Source organism: Camarhynchus parvulus, chromosome 1A (genome assembly GCF_901933205.1).
Source record: "Camarhynchus parvulus chromosome 1A, STF_HiC, whole genome shotgun sequence".
Taxonomy (NCBI): domain Eukaryota; kingdom Metazoa; phylum Chordata; class Aves; order Passeriformes; family Thraupidae; genus Camarhynchus; species Camarhynchus parvulus.
Window position 1 is genome coordinate 23,285,325 of NC_044586.1, and position 21,551 is coordinate 23,306,875.

At 39.4% G+C, this 21,551-nt stretch overlaps 1 protein-coding gene across 2 annotated transcripts in view; it reads right to left on the minus strand.

Annotated features, from left to right (window-relative positions):
• MRTFA (myocardin related transcription factor A) overlaps positions 1-5,194 on the minus strand; it is a 77,486-nt gene extending 72,292 nt beyond the window's left edge. For both annotated transcript variants that reach the window (XM_030961096.1, XM_030961093.1), the window contains exon 1: positions 4,903-5,194. In XM_030961096.1, the coding sequence (XP_030816956.1) occupies positions 4,903-5,194 (292 nt within the window). The remainder of the gene's footprint in view (positions 1-4,902) is intronic.
• Positions 5,195-21,551: the final 16,357 nt, after the last annotated feature.

Here is a 21,551-nt window from a genome sequence, read left to right on the forward strand (position 1 = left end):
TTGAAATATTTTAATCTAACTGTATTTGGTGTAATGACAATTCAAAATGGAAAGGGATAGAAGAGGTGGGAGAGAGGAATGGATGGTCTTATAAAAGATTACAGGAGCAAATCACCTACACAATTATTTAAAATAAAACAAGGTGCCCTAATACTCATGTATTTTAATAGCAAATGGGCATAAGAACACAGACACTAAATTAGGTCTTTAGAACCATTTTAAAAGTCAAGCTCTGCAATTGCTGAGTATAATCACCAACAGCTTACACAGCAACTATTTATCCCATGCTTTGTACAGCACTAACAGGAGTACCTTCCCATACCTAAAGCACATGCCTTTTATATGGCTTGAGTCATACTGAAATTCCACACATTCCAACTAGAATCTCTTCCCCCAGCACGTATGGTACTTTGTAGAAGGCAAGCGTCCCAGATCAAGTAAACCCCAAACACCGGCAAGCTGGCGCAAGTTCTCAGCAAACCAGTAATCATAAAATGCAACAGTTCATTGGAAAGAATGTTACCTCATCTTAAACAACCCCACAGGGAGAAGAAACCAGGAGTGCCCGAGGATTCTAACACAATGCTTTTCATAACCCCTGGACTAAGATAACTATGAATTCATCTGGGGAAAACAGGTCACGAGAGAGGGTCATCAATAAGTTAGTGGAGCAATTATTGTAATTTCAAATGAAAGTTAAGGAGAAGAGGACTTTTTTTTTAGAAATTATCAAACTACCTAAGATACATATATTTATCACCTGGAGTTTTTCTTTTTTTTTCTTTTTTTGTAAATGCATTCACGGGGACTTGCTCTAACCCTGCCCTAAGGGCTGGGATAAGTTATCTTAGCATCTTAGTACAGGTGACTGAGAAAAATCAAGATGTACTGAAGACCTTCAGATGACTCCATAATGGCCTTTTTCTGGCTTGTGTGGCAACAAATGAGTCAGTCACAGGTAATTTCTCATAGTTAAAGAAAGTTGATGCCTTGATGAACATAGGTAAAAAGGCAGAAAGAATGCAAATCTAGGGTAGAAAACTCAATCTGAGCACAAATTAAATAACTATACTTTAAATGTCCATTAAGCTTGATGCCTGAACAGAACATAATAACTGTGTCAAAATAGTTTATTAACACCTTACCACATAAGGTTTCCTTCCATCAAAGTGACAAAAAATTGTTTCCTAGCTATCTGTTCAAATGCTTCATACAGGAATTCTATATCCTTAATATCTTTTATTGCACTTAAATTGTGTAACTTAACAGCAGCTGTTCAGTCAAGCTGTTCATGGTCTTTACACCCATGTGTCCTGGTGTACCTATCCTTCCAGAACATGTAGCTGTGATAAAGGAGAATATGAATCTGGATCTGAAACAAACCAAAACCAAAAAGAAAACCCTCAGAAACTGCATCTGGCTGCTCTTCAGTTCTAAGAGAAGGAAAAAAAAAATTAAAGGAATCTGCTGTCCTAGGGCATATGGCAACATGTGTATACAGGACTGCCCTCCCGGTTTTCCCGTGGGATACATAATTCCATGATGCTCCACAAGCCAAAGACATTTCTATTTTAACTCAGTTAATAGTTTATGTTCCAGAACTACAGTCTGTCACAACAAACACAGTACAGACCCATGTAACTTTTCTACAGATACCTACAGATAAGCCAAGTCTGTTTAGCAAAAGCTACAGAAAGAGTTAATCTGTTAGAAACTCAGCATAAGTAGTTAGTTCAGCTGTGAGTCAGCAGTGCCTGTCTAGAACTGCAAACAGGAGACCCTTTGACACAGATAGGCAGCTTCCAGCAAGCCTCTTACTTACCATCTCCTCCCCTCCCACTGCCATTCAGCTTGAATCTTCCTCATACCTTGAATTTGGCAAGTTGTCACAGAAGCAGTTTCACTGCACAAGATACCTTCTACAACCACTTTGGATTGCTCAAATGCTTAAGCACATTGCCATCTCAACATGCAGATCATCTCTGAACTTTTTTAACATGTTTGAAACTGAGGACCACAACAACAAAAATACATCATATTTAAGAAAGGAGATTTAACAAGCTCAACAGCTTTCAACAGCTGTGCAACCTCCACCCCAAGATAACTGAGAAGTTCCCATTTGAAGGAAGACATTTATTAACTCAAAATGCATCAGCTAAATTTCTTAACAGCTCACTAAATTTCTTAGCAGCCCACTAAACCAAGTGTTCTTTTATTCCATGACAGTTTGCAAATAACCATATTTCAATAGCACTTTTCATTCCCATAATACTTCAGAGAATGTACACACAAACAACACATAACAAAATATTGCAGCCTGGGACAAGAGAGCATTGTGTACCTCCTGTGTACCTCCAAAGATAAGGAATATTCAGATAATCTAGTGCAGGGACTTTGGACTTTATGCCTTGCCTGAAAAACTGCCCCTCCAGCAGTAAAATTCCCACTATTGTGCTGAGCCCTGATAAAGAATCAGCTCTGAAGAGGCCCACCTAATGAGTCATTTCCGGGAATATCCTAATTTTCTTTGGCAAAAGATATGGGCAGAGGTGTTCCTTTTCAAATACTTTAAAAGTACAACTCTGTTTTACCTGTTCCAGTCAAGCAGATTTGCAGCCCACAATGATACAGCTTCAAAGCTGAGCCCATAAAAATAACATTACTCAGTTAGAGGAAAACCATCTATTTCTGTTAAATATTCCTGAAATACCAATTTTTAAACGTATCCAAACAACTGAATCCTATAAAGACTTTCGTTCCTGTCCCAGAATATCCTTTCCTCTGACCATAACAATACCATTCAAAGTGCTGCCAAAAGTTTCATTTTTCTGAAAGTTACTCTTATCTGTTCCCAGCACTAGTATGCTTTTCCCAGTGGCATCAAAAAATAAACTGCTTCCTCCCTTCCTCTCACTTCAGAATCCTTGATCATACCTTATTGGCTAAGAAGTACCCTGTTTCCAGACAAATCACAATGTCACCTTCATGTCACCAGCTGTCAGGTGCTGGAAACAAAGGCTCATACACTTTTCCCATGTTCCAGCTCTCTATCAGTTTCACTGCTATCTCGATTAAATACCACTTGAAATCTCTCCTTGCTTTCATCACCATAGAATGCCCAAGTCCACCACTAGCTGAGATATGCTGAGATCACAGTCTACCTTGCTGACTGACATTCCAATTTTCTTCTATTTACCATCATCACCTTTATCTCCATCTGTTGTATTTTATCTTAGAAGACTGCAAACACTAAGGATGAAAATTTTTTCTTCTGTTATTGTCATTTCTATCTTCTCCATTTTTTTTGTAAATATAATTGTGATCACATAATGATGGTATAACATATATGAATGAAGAAACTCTTTTTAACCTCCTAAAAACCCAACACTTTGGGTTTAAGTTAATCAGTTCTTCCAAATTGCAAAATATTGATAAACCACTCAGAAAAAGGCATGGTCATTTTCTAGATATAAAGATCCAGCCATGTTAAGTGAGGTACCCCTTCAATCCAAATTACTGTCCTTCAGTGCACATATTCTAAATCACTTAACCATAAGCATTATGTTTCGGCTATAAAGCCACTCTGAAGCTCCCCAGCATTTCTCATATGCCACATCATGCAACTCCATAATGTCCAACACCATAATGTCCAGCACACAGGACTTGACCACGCACAAATCCACAGTACCCTGCAGGTGACATGAATTCAGACTGCAGCAAGGCCCTCATATTGCCAAGAGTTACCAAAATATACCCCAGAAGATGGAGTGAAGGGAGATCACCAAAAAGAATTCACAAGTAGAAGCCATCACTTATCAAATGGTTTCATCCTCCTCTCACAGGATGAGGTTGAAGATGCAAAGGCTTTCATGGCAGCCTGGTGATCCTGAGCTTCAGACAGTTAACAGCCTTTCAAAGCCAAGAATTCTCATCACTGAGTAGCCTTGCATTTTGCCACCATATTGTAACCTACTATACAGTTGCCCATAAGACACCTGCAGGTTGATAAACATGCATAGGCCATTCTCACTCTAGGATCAGAAGGCCTACTGGGACACTTCAGTTTTAATCTAGGTCTTGCTTCTCCTTCCATGAAATCTGAAAGAACCTTTGAGACATTTGCAGTGAGAAAATTACTCATCCTTGGCAAGTGCAGACCAACATGACAAAGAAAAATCTACAGATAGCTACAATCTGAAGGTGAGCTAACACTTCCTTTGACTGACTGTCTCAGTTTTGCACAACCCAGTTACCGTAAAGTACAGGAAAGCTTTTTCTGCTATTCACCTGTAGCCATATTTTATGAAAAATCCTTTTGCTAGGATTTTTTCTCCTGAGAAGCTGAGAGGCCTCAGAAGAAAAGAAAAATAATAATTAGCTGCTGCTGTGGAATGCAACAAGTGCATATTTGATCAGTCCATGTTGATTGTTTCTAATTAATGGCCAATCACAGTCAGCTGGCTCAGACTCTCTGAGAGTCATGAGGTTTTGTTATCATTCCATTCCTTCTCTTCCTTTCCTTTCAAGCCTTCTGATTAAATCCTTTCTTCTATTCTTTTGTATAGTTTTATTATAATATATATCATAAAATAATAAATCAGCCTTCTGAAAGATGGAGTCAAGATTCTTGTCTCTGCCCTCGTCCTGGGACCCCTGCAAACCACCACATCCATAAAATAATAATATAAGGCATCTATCACTGGAGCTTTGCGGAACTTCCACAGGCACTAACATCAATCCTTCCAAATGAACAGTGTAAATACATTTTGTGAACTCTGGATCATTAGTTTTTCCTACAAAGAAGCCCTAGTAAAAAGCAGAGCTGTTACCAGAACATCTACCGTGACAACACCACGTGGTGAGGACACACTACATGAGACATGAGGCCACTGTACCACTCACCATTCTTCCTTTCACTGAGCGGGGGAAGGTTGGGGTTCCGGCCATGATGGAGGCTGAGGGTCAGCTCGGGCTGCAGGGAGAGCTCCTGCAGCTCATTGGCCACAGCCTCGCTCTGCGGGCTGGGGGCCGCCGAAAGGGACACCAGCACTGGCTCGTCGTCATTGTCGCCAGCCCCTCCTCCGTCCAGCCCATTCCCAGCAATGACGGAAGGGGGCAGGCACACCACCCCGGAGAAATCCACTTTGGCTTTCGTGATGGCAACCTGCAAGACAAAACAGCAAAAAACAGCCATAAATCTCACATGAGAGTCTTAGCCATATGTCCAGTTCATCATGGTGTCCTCCATGGTACACAGAAACAAGCTGAGTTTGTGTGACCATCGTCAGTTGAAATCCAATGAAACTTGCTCAACTCAGCAGTTTAAAAACTTGAAAAAACCTTCAACAGCATCGCCACAGAAACCACTGATGAAACTACAGATTATTATAATTTTCTTAGAAAGTATGAGAACATTCTCAATTTTTTGTATTTTAGGAACCCACGCTTGAGAAGAACAGATTGATTCACTCCAGTGAAGTCAGCCTATTTGGAACCTTGCTGAACTGTCCTTTAGTGTTTTAACAACAGTCTATTTGAAATCCAGTCAGGTAAAGTAATCCTTCATAATAAACCTGGAAGGACAGCTGAGTACAACAAATGAAGATTTTCAGATAAAAATCAACTGCATGTCAAAAAATAATTCTCTCATTCCATTTTGTCCTCCCCATTCACAATCAGTGAAAGTGAATAAGAGAAAAATATTCCACATACACAAAAAAGCTTTTCTGTCTTAAACCTCAGCTTCAGTAACCAAAATGTGCAACATATGAAGGGCTTTAACAAAATAAGTTATTTTAAAATGTTTTATTATATTTCCATAACTCTTTAAATAAGTATTCAAAAGCTACTTCTATGTTCAAATTAAAATTCTTTTCTGTTCAGTAATTTAAACAGAAACAAACCAGTTGTAAGTCTCCAGTGAAATGGTTACTGTGTCAACATTTAAACAATAACGGACATTATACAAGGGCAATCATATTTGGTTTTGATTAATGGGGACGGAAGTCTCCTGCTCCTTAGCATTCTGCTGTTTCAGCTCGGAAGACTCAGCTGCACTGCTGGAATTTAGCAAGTAAAAGGTACTTGCAGATGCTAACCTTCAACTTTAAAAAGATGCAGGTAAAGCAAAGTCAAAACTATCAGGATAATCCTCCAGAAACCAATCAAAAAGCATGAACTGGAAACAAGGATTTTAGCAATATAGATTTTTATTAAGTATTCCCGACTTAACACTCATAATTAACCTGGATGTGAGTGTGACAATATCAACACATCAATAGCTGACAAAGGAGCTCAAATAGTCATTTTCCCCACTTGCATACTTCAGTTGATAAGCACCATTTGTTCTGTAATATCCAGAACAAAGTTATAAGTGGTACAAATTCAAATTTTTTTTCAGTGTATATTTAAGACAACAATACGAATTCACTGGTAATGAAGACGTGTTATTTCATCCATGTTGTCACACATGCATTCCCAGGACCCTATGTCATGATCTGAAGAAGCAAAGAAGGGTGGAGAAAAAAAAATAGAAAACAACAAAAACCACCAACTGAAGCTGGTGCTTGTTAAAACAAAACAAATGAGACTGAGCCAAACCTTACTGCCATGTGAAGTATTTGCTTTTACTTCAGTTAACATCTGGCTAGAAAGTGCCTACTCCTTCCTTGATATTTTTCCTGTCCAAAGCAAACACGAAATCATATCTGTTTGAAAGCAAATTGTAACGGTAATCTGAAAAGAGAAAAAGCTGGTATCATGCCTTTCTCTTAATAATGGATAGAGAAAACCTGAAAACACATACCTTTAAACCATAGACTTAAAAGAAGAGAGTTTGATACAGCACAACAACCTTTGCAAAGGCTGGAAAGAGTTAAACCCCAACCAATAACAGCTGGCCTCAGGCCCGGCCTCAGTAGGACAGGAGACCTGTGGAAAGGGGCTAAACTGCAGAGTAATTGCCCAGTTAGGAGGCTGGCTGGTAAAGGCCACTGTCACCAGTTAGAGGAGCCAAAGCCAATCTGCTTCACGGAAGGAGGTGTACTGGAGACATTACACCTTGCCTGGCTCCACATGGCATCAGCTCATGTGGAAGCACAAGTGCAGCCAGGCCTGAAATCACCAACAGGTGACAGACATATCTAACAGTCACCCCACAAGGATAGGGAACAGCAGAATTCTCAACCTTCCCTCCTCAATCTACCCTGGAAAAGAAAGATTTTCTTCCTCTTCTCAAAAGGGAAGAAAAACCCTTGACATGTCTCAAATATGCAACATCTGCTGCAATTAGGGAAACAGCAAATGTCCTTAGGAACTTTGAACATACTGGATTTTCATTTCAAGGAGAATTTATAACCTGCACCATGAACTAGGAAAATCCCATTTCAATCACTTTAACAACAGTGTTGTGAAATAGAATCTATTTCCCTAATCAGTAGATTGATATTAGCCAGACTACTGAAACCGTATCATTTATGGAAAAGCAGGGTACCAAGCCACAGTAAAAGCAGTCCAGCAGAGCCAGCTACAGCACAACAAGGAGCAAAAGACCCATGCTCACACACCCTTTTGCTATGTGACCTTGAGCAACACCACACCAAAGGGTGTTAATTGGTATTGAGATTATAAACCAGAGCTTCCCCATCAAATTGTCCACTGAAACTTCATCACAGCAGCTGGACTATCTAGAACTGCACCTGGACCTGTACATTTCCTAACTCATGCAGAAAAAGACACAGATGGAAGGTATCTAAATCCTAGCTGGCATGTCAGTCAGTGTTTGTCCCACATCAAAGGAACACAGCTTAAACAAACCTTGACTTGACACTCATTCTTGCTCTGCCACTATGTCCTGAATGCTGGAAGTGCTGCTTGCAGAGCCATACTGTGACTTGTATCAGAAAGCTGATGCAGCTGAAATGGAATTTTTCATCTGGATCAATTCCTCTATGCAAGGCACAGTTGAACCAGCACGGCACAGAGGAACACCACTCAAAGGAAACAAAACTGGGATGAACCAGTATGAACAATTAAAATGCATTTGGAAAACCTGTCTTCTCCTCCCTCCACATCACCTCCCACTTCAGGCCAGCACAAGACCCTGCAATAACACACAATAAACAGGTGTAAAAGCCAATATTCTGGTTCACTCTCCAGCTAAACTGGGTCCCTGGTGCAGTTCCCTGTGCAGTATCACCAGCACTTGTGCCAGGGCTTCACAAGGACAGAACCAGCTGATACCATCAGTACATCCAAACATCCAGCCTCTTCCAAGAGAACTCTTTTACAAATCAGAGCCAAGTTTTGGTATGGAACACATCCCCACAATTAAAAAAGAAAAAAGGCATCCAGTCCTCAAGACTACAATAAAAGCTATAATTGGATGAGTTTGATTTAAGTATGTTCAATTAAAAGTCTGACAAGGGCAGAGAGGGATTTGAAAGATGCTTTGAGGATTTATAAACATTCATGCTACAGTATCTGGAAGTCCTGTGAAAGACATGGAATCCTTTTCTGCAAACCAACATAAGTCTGTTTCTAGACTTCCCAGACAGTTATACCACTCTATAACTGTCACTGTAGAATGATCAATCAGATAGTTACACACTATTGATATCTAGAACCTAATTAAAATTTTATTATGTTTGTTTTCCTGTCATTTCCAACCAGACTAGGAACTTTCCCATAAAGAAATGTGCCATGCCATGATCTTTAAGTGAGTCATCCAGAAGCTGATGGACAGTATTAAGAGCTAGATTTCTTATCCTCTATAAGGATTTCCGATTAAGTACCCTCAAGGATTTGTATTTGTTGCCTTACTGGGCAAAAGCTTTCTGCCATGGCATTTTTCTACTTTTAGGCCAGCTGCTTCTGGGACAACAGTGGCTCTGATAACACAGATGTTGGTATCAGATACAGATACAGCAGCAATTATCAGTTTAAGCAAGGCCCTTAAGTCCTCCACTGTCCAGCTGCTCATTTCTGTCCTTACGCTGTCCCTTCTTTTTCTATTTAGCTGATAACCAGACTTGACTTCCTGGGTATTCAATAAAATCAGTTCCCCACTCCATTGCCAACTACACACATAGCTGTGTCATCATAGTGCATGTGTCCAAATCCAACATAAATGTTGGACAGATTAAATCATTTAATAATGCCTTAAGATGACTGCTACCAAAAGTAGCCATCCTGATTTCTTTTTTACTTCCTTGTGCCTTATTCTCCCTCAGGATAACCAAGTTTTTGTGTGGCTGGCTGGCAAGCCAGATCAACAACAGATGCAGCTTAAAACTACTAGTGTATGTGTATGACCAGGTTGAATTGAACACAGAGCAGTTCCTTGATCTGGTTCAGCCTGTGCTGGCTGCCAGGAGGTGAGGAATGAGCAGGCTGGACTGCTCCTTCTGTTGGCAGTGCCAGTGCAGTGTCTAACCAGAGGATGTGGTTGTATGATACAGCTAAGTTGGTCTAAGCTGGCTCTTACCAAAATGAGAGGTCTTGGATTCATGCCTTTGTTGCCTCCCTGTGCCAACATTGGTGCTTGTCTGCCCTTATGATGGGATGATTAATGGAGCTAAAATGACAGGAAACTAATCCTAATCCCATCTCCCACTCCCAGTTTACTTTTCACTAGTTTACTGTTGGTCAGAGAGGTTTCCATACTGTCTGTGTCTATTTTGTTTCCCTCTCACCTCATGGGCTTTGAGCTATCCTTCAGTGATCCTGGATGAGCAGCTTTAACAGAAATTTCTCTAAGTAATTTTGTCACATGGTAAATGTAAAGCAGAATATGTTTTTACCAATGACTAATCTAATCAAGTTTCCTGTGTGTTCACTGTGATATGGTGCTGCAATGGCAAGAGGATGCACTTAAACAGCTACCACGTAAAACAAGTTTCAGAGCAGTATAGATTTTGTAGTTTGCAGGTTTGATAAAGGGAATAATTTTCAGAAAATTCTTTATGGCTGTGGTTCTTAATCTTATACCTTGGCGAAACTGACTCTGTCTTGTTTGTCTATCTGAAATTGAAGTGTTTAAATGCCTTCAGAAGTTAGAAATGGACAAAGATTAGTTATTTACAAGCAATGTCCACTGTTTCTCTTGAGCAGACCTGTTTCCTCCCAGGTGTCATGGTTCATGCTTGTATTGTTGTGACAGTGGTTTGTGTTTTATAGCAACATAACTTAAAAACTCCTGGCTCCTGAGAGAATGCTATTGCCCCTGCATGATTTTGGAAATACTCACACACTTATGGTATAATTAAGATCTTGACAGTCAGTATTTAAATGAACCAAGGACTATCACCCTTCCTGTACATAAAAACTCAACAACCAGAGTAAAATATAGAAGAATTTTAACTTAAAATTAAAACATACAAGAAATTTTGAAATAAGTGAGTAAAAATCAGAGAAGCACAGGGAAAAGAACACAAAACAATGCAATTCCCAAATCAAGAAAGGACACCTCTCTAAAGAGCTTTCCCTTGTTTGCATTATAGGACCAAGTTGCCAGGGCAATAGAAACTTCCTACTGATTTAAGAATTGCTAAGCAACCTCCAGCACCTAACAGCAACAGCATGTGTGCGCAGCTGGGCTATTTTGAGTAGACAGGGCGTTTTTTTTTTTAATTTTAAACTTATGAGCAGCCTTCTGCTAAATTATCATGCCAGCTGAAATCAGCCAGCCAAGAGGCAATCTTGAGGCAAAGTGGCTTCAAGTGGACAAATCTCTGAAATGAGTAAGAAGACTGGGAGGGAATGCCATGACATGCTCAAAAGCAACTATATCCCCCAGGTCATCACAAACTAAAAGAATAACCCAGGAGAAGTGGAGTTTACAGCAGGTGGAATCAGAGGCACTACATCAGCTTGAGAAGTTATAACAATCAGAACAAGCAATATCTTTAGATATCAAAGTCGCCAACAGGAAGACTACAAAGGTGTATTTAAAAAATTATTTCATTTCCTGTCAATCAGCTTAACTTAGGCACACAACTGTTGGCAGAATTATTTCTCCAGTTAATTGAGAGCCAGCATGATGACACTGTCCATAAAGAATGTAGAATAGAGACAGCAGTGAGGCAAACATGACAAGGACTGTATCCTGGAAGAGGTACAGTTTTGAGGACTTCTTCTTCAGGAACCACCTTAAGTTAAGAAACTAAACTATGCAGACCACTAAAAAGAGGCCACCTTAGATTATGAGGTTTTATTTTAACACACACAAGCATTTGACTTCTACAAAATGAATCTGTCATCAGCTTCCTTCACTTGCACAGTAACTGGGAGCAGGGATGGGCAGAAGAGCAGAAGCAGCCAAAAAGTAACCAAATTCATTCTGCATTAGAAACAGTGATTTGAAAGTGTAAATTGTCCATTTTGCCATGATCACAAGCCACTGCACTGCAAAGCCTATATTATAAAGGCAAAGACTGCAACACATGGGAATGAAGACACTGGTAAAACAGAGATAAGTACAACTTTATCTGAGCTAGAGAACCAAATCCATATGTATGCTGCGCCAATAGCACTGCAGTAACAGAGGATATCTTTGAATCTTCACTCTCTCTGCTACCACCTCCCGCAAATCCAGCAGTACAAGAGTCAAAATATGCTTGGGCCAGCAAGAAATGTTATCAGACAAAAGGCATGAACAGCTGTATAGAGATGTGAGGACTTGAGGGAGAAAAGATGCACATCTAGTGCAAAGCAATCAACTGCATCATTTGTGCTGTAGACAAACACAGCCTTGCACATTATTTTAACAACCACTCATCAATTATGGTATTTCTCAAGCCCTAAATATTTCCTTCATAAAATATTAACATTTGCTTCACTCCATCCAGCAGTGATAGAAAGTTTTTAAGAGATCTTGGAAAATCATCAATAAACATTAATTTCTCAAAGCCACAAATAGCAAGCTAAGAAATGCAGTTCGACATTCCAGCTATTTTTTAAGAAATATTTTCCATTCTTCAATATGTATTCGGAGCAACTTTGTGGCTTTCAAGCCCATGGAACTTCGGGTACACAAAGAACTGATAATACCAAAGCTAGTTTTGAGATTAGAAATTATATTTAGAACAAACAATCCCTGCTGGAAAAAAAAAATGAACTCTCCACCAATTTCTGGAGTTCTTACTTTAGTTCAAAACATGAATGAGGACAACATCCTTCTAATTTCAGAGGATGTTAAGCCTCAAACTAGTGAAGTTCTTTATAGACACCTAGTTTTCTCATACCTCTCAGAGTGTTGAATGAATGATCTAGTTTGTGAGACTGAAGATGATAGCTACTGAAGAAATAACAGTTTTTGCTGAAGTTCAAAAGAACAAAAGAGCAAAAAAAATGTCACGTTCAGGTGTCATGTGTCAGTGGGTACACTAATGTATTTTAGGCCTCGGTTACGATAGAGTTCAACATCATAATTGAAAGAAGAATTCAGCCTACTGCTATCAAGCTGTTGGTTCCTGCTGCTTTCCTTTTGTCTGATCTAATGACTGTGCCCCCACGGGGTGACTCAGGTCAGCCGAGCCAGCAGACGATTCACTCAGCGAAACATCAGAAGCCATTTCCCATTTTTTCCTGGATCAGTCGGCTGGCTGGCCGTGCCCTGTGGCTGCACAATCACCAGCTCTGATGCAAAGGAAGAAGCAGGAGTGCAAGGCTGTGCAGAGGTTTGACCTGCCTTTGCAAGAGCAGCACACTGAAAGATCAACTTAACTGTAATGTCAAAGAGCACACTGAAATATCCAGCAGTGGTGCCAACTTAGGCAGCCTGCTGCACATTCCCACTCTCATACCTTCCTCATTGTGAGACCAGCATAAATCTTACGGAGACAACATGTACTGGACCAGATGAAAAATAATCTAGAGAAAAACACTTCTTTCCAGGAGGATGTGTTCCCCAGAGTGGCTCACCATGGCCACAAAAACAGCTATGCCAGCAAAACAGAGGGAGCTGAGAAAGGGAGCAAGCTGTTTGAGCCCGCACTGCTGCCAAAGAAATGCATGATGAACTGCAGTGTGTTTAGAACAGGACTGCCTGCTTTCCACCACCTTCTGACTGGCTGGCTTCCTTGAAATCACTGTCTGATGCATCTTTTAAAATTTCCTTCATGTTAAAGGCAAGGCATTCGTCCTCACCCCACAGGAGCAAGTAGTGGCAGCAATGGAATCAGCCAGCAGCAAAGGCATGTGGCAGTGGGTGCCAACAACCGACGGAACCAGGGAGGCTACAGCAAACTAGAAAAGGGAGTGCTGATGATCTGCAGCCAGATGTGAGCTTTGACTTGGAAATTCACAGCTGAGAAAGTATGAAGGAACTCTTGCTGAATATGGATTTAGAGCAGACTGGGATGAGAAAGTCATTGGAAAAGAAAAGCATAGAAAGTAAGGCCTCAGAAGAAAAAATACACTTTCAGACAGAAGAATTGAAATTTGGGTCTAGGACTGAATGACACAGGGCATAATAAAGTGGTGACTTAGGCAAGGCAGGAAAGACAGCTCATAGAACAAACCTAGACTAAAATAAAAGAAAATAAATTTTTAAATGTATGAATTTTTAACAGGAAATGAAGAATTAAAACAAAGATAAAGTAGTTACATTTCAGTCAGTTCAGTTCCTGGCACAAGCACTCATTGCAGCACAAAGCAGCAGACAAAACTGAAAACTTTAGAATCTTAAGGATTTTTTTGAAAGGTTTTTTGGCAACTCACTTTTGTGTGTCTGAGGAAGTAGTTTTACAATTTATCTAACTCAGTCTGATCACAGGCTGTGACTGAGACTGTATGTCCATATTGTATCACCACACCACAATTTGAAATTCTCACCTCCTCTCCTCCAAGCAGTGACTCTGCAGCCATAGAGCAAGTCAATTCAGCCTGCTTTCTGATGGAAAGCTACACCTTGAAACATGCTTGTTTTCTCACTGTGATAGCAATCTGAACCCTGCAACCATAGATTCCTCAGATCTCATTAAAAACAAACCAAAAAAAACCAAATAAAACACCCTAAACCAACAAAGAAAGAAAAAAGAAATAGGGAGCAAGACCCACTGAAAAATTACAGCTTTCAGTTACCTCATGTGAAGTAGAGTGTGAAACCAAAGCCTGAAACAGTCTACCATAAGCTTTCTGACTCCAGTGACATTCTTTATTCATGACAGTACGAAACTGTCTACAAAAATTAAACCAATCTGAATTGGTTTTGTCTCTCCTCCCCGTCAATGGCCACTGGGTGTGGAATTCAAACTTCATTGCAATTATTGGCATCTTCTAATGCAGCTACCCAGCATGATATTCTTTAAGAGGAAGGCCCAGCAAGTGATTTACTAGATATTCTGTTCCCTTTTCCCCTTACAACAGCTGACTTTCCACCTTTGGAGTTCCCCACTACTGAAAACAGGTAAGAATTTTCTTCAGTGATTCACAGAGAAGACCAATATTATTGCCTTGTTTAAGCTTACCATTTTATTGAAAAGAAGCAGCAAGTATTCCATAACATGGAAATCTAAACAATGTGAGCAAAGAACATGGTGTAGGAACGGGGCAATCAGAATTGCTGCTGTTCTTTGCCAATTCAAAGGATACCAAATTCAACTGCTTCTTTCTTTGAAAGAAGCCTTACTAATTGCTCAGCAGCATAGAAAAGAGCACGTGTGCTGTTTATACTCTTGACACTATAAAGTCCTTGCCGCACAGCTGTTACACTACACAAATTCAAAATATTTTATCTCTAAACAATACTATCCCTCACTTTTAGTGACTACAAGCAATTTTCATGACAAAACCTAAGAACAAAAGGTGCAGACTAAAGAAAGAAAAAAGAACACAACACATACCTTACTCACAGTTCCCACGGACAAACCCAGCTCACTTCCATGCCAGCAGCTCTCTCCCCAGTCACTGAAAAAGAAAACAGGACACAAATATTCAGAGATTTCAAAACAAACAACCAAACAAAACCAAACACAGCCCATTTTCTCCTTTAAGAGTAAGGTGCAGTCCTTTATCTGGGATTCCTTTTAAATAGAATCTTTAATTCATGTTACACGCTACAAAAGCTGGATTGAAATACCAACAAGACTGCCACGCTGATGTACACACACCATGCTACTTGCAGAGCAGAACTTTTACTTTAGGACTGCTGCTTTGCCAGTTCCGAAGAATGCATTGTTTGAGATTTACTAAGGCAGAATATTCACCAAATCATATACTCAATTTTCTAGTCCCTCTACTGAAATCATTCTTAAACATTTGATAGTAGAACTTGGGAACTGTTATAACTAGTTTATGACACCAGGTTATACGTTCACACAAAAACAGGGCAAAGATAAAAATATATTACAGACATCTGTCAAGACAGCAACTGGAATCCCATTTTGGAGGAGGGGGAAAAGAATCATCCCATGCACCTTAAAAACTCATAAATGTACTGAAGTAACTCCATTTTCTTTGGCAATACAGTTCTAAAAGGCATACACAATTCTAAAAGGCATACACAGCAGCACCTTACTAGAAAATAATTATTTTGGGGGCTGTGGAAGATTGCTGTTTCAAGTGGCAATAAAAAAGGTCAGAAGTTGCCATACATTTACTCCTACTTCCTTAGTCACCTTTAAAAAAAAAACACATCATGAAAGTTTCTATTTCATTTCCTCCTCCAAGTTTTTCAGACTTTAGGGCTTCCTAGACATCAGAAGCACAGAACTGCAGTCAGGAAGCCATGGTACTTCGTTAAGAAGATAAAATAAAAAAGAAACAGGCACCTCCCTAAATACGAACATCAGACCAGATGGACTTTGGACATAAGTATTAAAAGTTCCACTGAAAAGGAAAAAAAATTGTTAAAAAAATAGTATAAGCTATCTACTCCTTCAACATCAGAAGGATTAGGATTAGTTAGACTGATTAGTCTTGATGCTTGAATAATAAGCATAACACAAAATGTGAGTTTTCTGATCCCCAACAAATTAAAGAATTTTATTCTGTTTATACTGTTTAGAAGGAGATACAAGTAATGAATTGCACACCTGCTTGGTCCACTCTCCTCCACTTAATTCCAGTAATTTGAAGGAGAAGGGATTTACAATACTGGTACCAAAGGAAAAAAAAATACAAGTAAGGACACTTCAGAAAATTCCCTTACAGAGAATGTTCGTATTCTTCTCTCAATAAAGTGCACCAGCACACATTAATCATGGCTCTATCACAGAATCAAGGAATCATTCTGCCACTTCTCAAAGTATTTGTCATCAAGACAATATTTAAAATTACTTACAACTACTTAATTAATTTAATGTGAGAACTCATAATAAGTAATTATTTTTCTTTAATAAAGCAGTCAAACTGATACAACTGTAATTATAACATAATAATGATGCAAGACTACACAATGAAGGATATACTTAAAATGTACTTTTTACAGAATTGCAGATCCTAGATTTCCTAACAGGCGAGGCAAAGAGGCCTCAGGAAGTCAAGGAAAGTCTTCCACAAAGATAGCAAACAATTAACCACTGTTAAGAGTTTGCTATTCCAACATGATGAACAAGGTACCTGAGAATTTAAGAAAACAATTTTGCTGGAACATTCTTCTTGACAGCATTAAGCACATAACATGGCAATTTAGTTGTGATGATGCTGGTCCTTTAAATCACAAATTATGAGTGAAATTAATCCATATATTAAATCATTACTTCGGTGTAAGTTTTTTGCATAGTTTGGTTTTGAGTGGGATTTTTATTTTTTAGTTTGCTGTTGTTTTGGAAATTTTTTTTTTTCAGAGACTCAGGTATCCCTGAAACCACTTTTCACAACAGGGAAGTGTGGAAAAGTTAGAGATGCATTTCATTTGAAGACTTCTGCTGGCCAATCATTAATTTCCAGTAATCTTGGTTCACTGAATATTATCTTCCAATTTAGGATTGCAACAGCACTGATAAAGCTGAACAATCACCATGCTGCTCCATTTAGTTTCCCGCACTTAAGATCCATGTTCTCCAGAGCCTCAGTTGAGTCAAGACAGGTCCAACAGAGAATTTTCTCTTGATCTGCCTGTCCTGGAACAGGGAATCTGCTAATTTTCTACAGAAGTGAAACCCTATAACCAGTCAAAATCATCTCTGTATTTTGACTGGTTATATATCAGTATATAACTGATTATCTTCAGTGCATTCTTTTCCTTGCCTTAGCTTATCTACCTCTCTTGACTTTCCAACACTTTCATTAGCCTTCTCAGGAGCTTAGAGATCCTTGTTCTCCCATTCAAATCTCATCCTCCCAGACATCAGACATTTTTCTTACTTTCTCTACTAAGAACTAAAGTTTTATTCCAGATACTCTGGCCAATAAAAGGTCAACTTTAAAACTTTTAGTTCTATTTGCCAACAAAGTTCCTGCTCAGCCTGAGACAGTTAAAGTATTGCATCCTGCAATTTACTGCTTGGTCATATAAACCCCAAACAGGAGATAACTGGCTTGCAATAAGCATGCGCAGTCATCAATTTGTTTTTTTCAATATGTATGTGCTATTGAGGTAAGAGATGCTGCAGGTATAACATATTCCTGTCGTTATCCTTATTCACTCACTTCATGGAATTTCAATCCAGCTTCAAGAGGAAAAAACAGAAAACCCAGACACACCCTGCCTTCAAAATTATCAAGCCAAATGTCACAAATATCTAGCAGAACAGCCTTACAACTGTAATGAAAGACAAGCTCTTTACTGTTCCTTCTACGCTGCAGTGAGTGAGCAAAGATTAATCTGATAACTGAAACATTTTCTGGCAAAATTCCACAGTTAAACTGCTTTTGCTATTCTTTGCCCACAGCACAATCAAAACATTCCTCCAACACTCCTTTTTCCTCTCACTACAGTCAATGCAGGCAGAACTCTACTGTCCTAGATTTTCTGAAGAAAAAATAGCGTCATCTCTAAGAAATGCGAAAAGTCTCATCTTGCTGATAAACTCCTCCATCCAATGGAAAAGTCTGTATGTCAGTGTTTACATGTTCAAGCCAAATGGCTGCTATGCCAGTGATTACAGTGGCTGATTGCCTTCACTGGTGACTTGGAGTTTCAGCATGCCTGAACAACACAGAAACTCACTGACATGACTCGTAACTCTGATCGGAACACAGCAATGCAGAATTCATATCCCACCCTTCCAACACGCAGACTGTCTCTCCGATGGAGGCTTTGAAAAGATTCACTCAAGTGATCTGCTCCTGTAAATCATATCCAACAGGCCATATGAGAGCAAATTTAGGGACAGTTATATTAGGCCTAACATTAACATAGCCCTACCAGTCACTCAGAGAAAGCTCCCATCTGGATGTAGGTCCATCATACACAGTGCAATAGGAATTAAGTTACAATGTGGACTGTAATCACATAATTCTGCTGGGAAACTTATCTTGCTATAAAAATCACAAGGGAGGGCAAAAATGGTAATTTTTTTTTAATCATTCAAGTAGAGTCTTTCAATGTTTTTTTCCAAAAGTGTCTGCCTGAAAGAGGAAAAGCTTCCCTGTAATTGACAGAAAGTGAATCCTGTCTCATCTTTGCTCAGAGCTGTACCATCACACACATAAACAACTGCAGAGCGAAGGAGTTCATCATAACACAGCTATGGTTGTGTGAAAAGGATGATCTCATCTGAGTCAGCCTAAACAGGGTGTCAACCATATGGATCAGTTGTGCAATGAAGATATATCCTCAGTGCTCCACTAAACCACAGGAAGGGGAGGACACAAGGAACCACACACCCCCTCCCTGGTGTGTCTATAACTAGTTGTAATTGCCATATATTACGGAAACATTCATTTGAGGTTGAAACAATCTGTGATGTAGACTGTCCCAGACCAAAATTCATTTCACAGAACTAGGCATATCATTTCAGTCTCCTGTTCCCCTAACATGAAGATACTCTAAAGATGATGTGTAGTCAGCACATTGATTTGCCTCACCAGAAGATGGCAAAACAGGGAATTTTCTGCACTGCTTTACGCCAGGCCCCCCTGCACTGTGGTACATACACATTTCAATATGCACCCACGGCAAGCAGAGACAACAGCAGCAGCAAGTCCTGACCCTGTTCAGGAGAAAGTTTTTCTTTCGGTGCCAAAAAGGCAGCCCCCAGTGATAAGCTGTTAACAAATAATGTGCTGGCACATGCAGCAGCAGCTACCATGCTTCTTCTGCTGTACTCCACAAAAACTCTGCTTTTCTGGATCAGCAGGGCTCAAACAAGCTGAAAAAGGGAGCACCAGTTAATTAAAAAGGATAAGCAGAAGTAGTCGACATTCCAGTTTGCAGCAGGAGAGCAAAAGCAGATGGATGGCATGAAGTTAAGGTGCAGAAATCTCCAATTAAAAGCTCAGCCCTTATTTTTCAAGGTTTAAAAAGACTTGTGACTCTATGTTAAATCTCACCTTCTTGAAGAGATGTTATTAATATGGCTGTGTGCCTAAATCTAAAATATTTCTTCACACAAAAATAATGATGCTGCACACACACATGCGCAAGAAAATGGGGGAAGAAAATGGAAAGGAATGCTGCACAAACTAAATTCATTACATCAATCTCTGAAATATAAACCAAACCAATTTAAACAATTACATTACCTCACTAAGTGACAAATTCTAAGATTTATCTGTGTGGAAAATAAGTATTGTGAATAAGAAATAGGAAAGGATCAAAAGAAGTGAAATACTGTTAGCAGCTTTGTTTCTTCACATCTGAAAACAGAGGATCAGACTGAGGGCAGATTCCTGTACAAGCTGCATGCACCGCTCGCCCTCTGCAAGGACAACCCACATTTAACTATCTGAAGGCTCTGACTGACCAGTGGGGCACATCTGAGTCTGGTAATGAAAACTCTCCTCAGCCCAGTGCCATTCATTTTCCCTGAAGAAGCCACTTAACAGTGCTCGCACCCCAGAAAGCATTCAGAGTTTGGGAGGTTAAAACATACACATTAACCACACACACAGAGTATTTGACAAAGAAATTCATTTCTGAATTCACACAAACTCATCCATTTCATCTAACACCCACACATAAAAGAATAATCATAGGAACAATTTTAAACTATATTTCCTTTTAGCTGTAGCTCTTACTAATGCACTCCTCCACTCCAGCTAGGCATTCCTGCAGCTCTCCCCCATTTTTTATTTGGGGGGTCTGAGGGGGAGAGGAATAGAACACACCCAGATTAAAAATCAGGTCTCTAACCTGGCCTAGCATGAGCTCCACAGACTCCACATCACTACTGAGGGAGGTGACAGCACATGGTGGGGAGGGGGAAAAAGGCAAATGGGAATACGAGCTGTTTAAGACAGCCCCACCACTAAAAGAAATGACTGTGTAACCACATCCTCTGTTTGCAGTCTCAGTTCACTTCAGCAAATCTGTCCAACAGGAAATAATTAAATTTGGCTTTCCCAGAGTAGGTGTCTGACAGTTTGAGACTGCTGAACAATTGCTTTTTCTGCTTCCTCTCCAACAGTTTCTCAGGAAAAGACATTGACCCTCAGGACACAACTGATCAAAAAAAAAACCAAAAAAAAAAATAACCAACTTTTAAGGAAGAGCTTTGTATAACTGTAATATGATTTGTTAATTATTACCACTTTTCACATGGAGGAAGTCAACTGTACTCCTCAAAAGGAATCTCAATCAAATAGTCAGTTATCAGTAAGTAAACAGAAGATATTGAGATAGTCCAATTGTATTATCTACAACACAGGAAGGACAGCTGAGTATAGAGAGGAAAGGCAGAAGAGTCTTGGAATTGCTATAAATTGAGCTTTTGAGGTAAAAAGCATATAAGGAGACACCCTGCACATTCCAAATGAGTGCAACAATTAATCTGGTGATAATGTTTTGACACATCATAAGAATTCATCTGCTTTCTGCTCCATCATCCAAACCTTTTTTGTTCTGATATTTCTCTCTCTAGTACAGCTGCTGTTTTCACCACCAAATACCATACAGGAATTTATTCACGGCTCAATAGTGAAGGAAATTCAGTAGGGATTGCTATTATTATTATTATTACTATTATCATCATATTAAATTAAAGGGTACTTTTATTGCCTGAATGTACAATTCACCTGGAGGTTCGAGGATGAAAGTCTGTGAAAAATGCTGCTGTTTTGCCATGCCAGTAGAAGTCAGCATTAACAAAACAAAAAAAAAAACCACAAGCAAGCACTCCTCCTCAAAACTAAGAGTTTCCCATTATTTCATATCCAAGAGGAGGAAAAATTAAAGACTGCTTTTGGAAAAATGCCACATTCTACGTCAAAATGTCTTCTGTACTCCCTTTTATTTCATGATCTGCTTGTTGTCTGAAGATTTGGAAGCCTTCTCCCACATGATGATAGGAGTGGATGGCCTCAATTAAAGAGAAATTAAAGCTGCTTCCACAACTGTTGGAATCAGTGAACACAGCACTGCTCACATTTTGTACAGAACAGTGTGATGCTCAAGAAGCTGTAACTGGCAATATTTCACTCTTTTCCAGAAATCACATTTGGTTTCT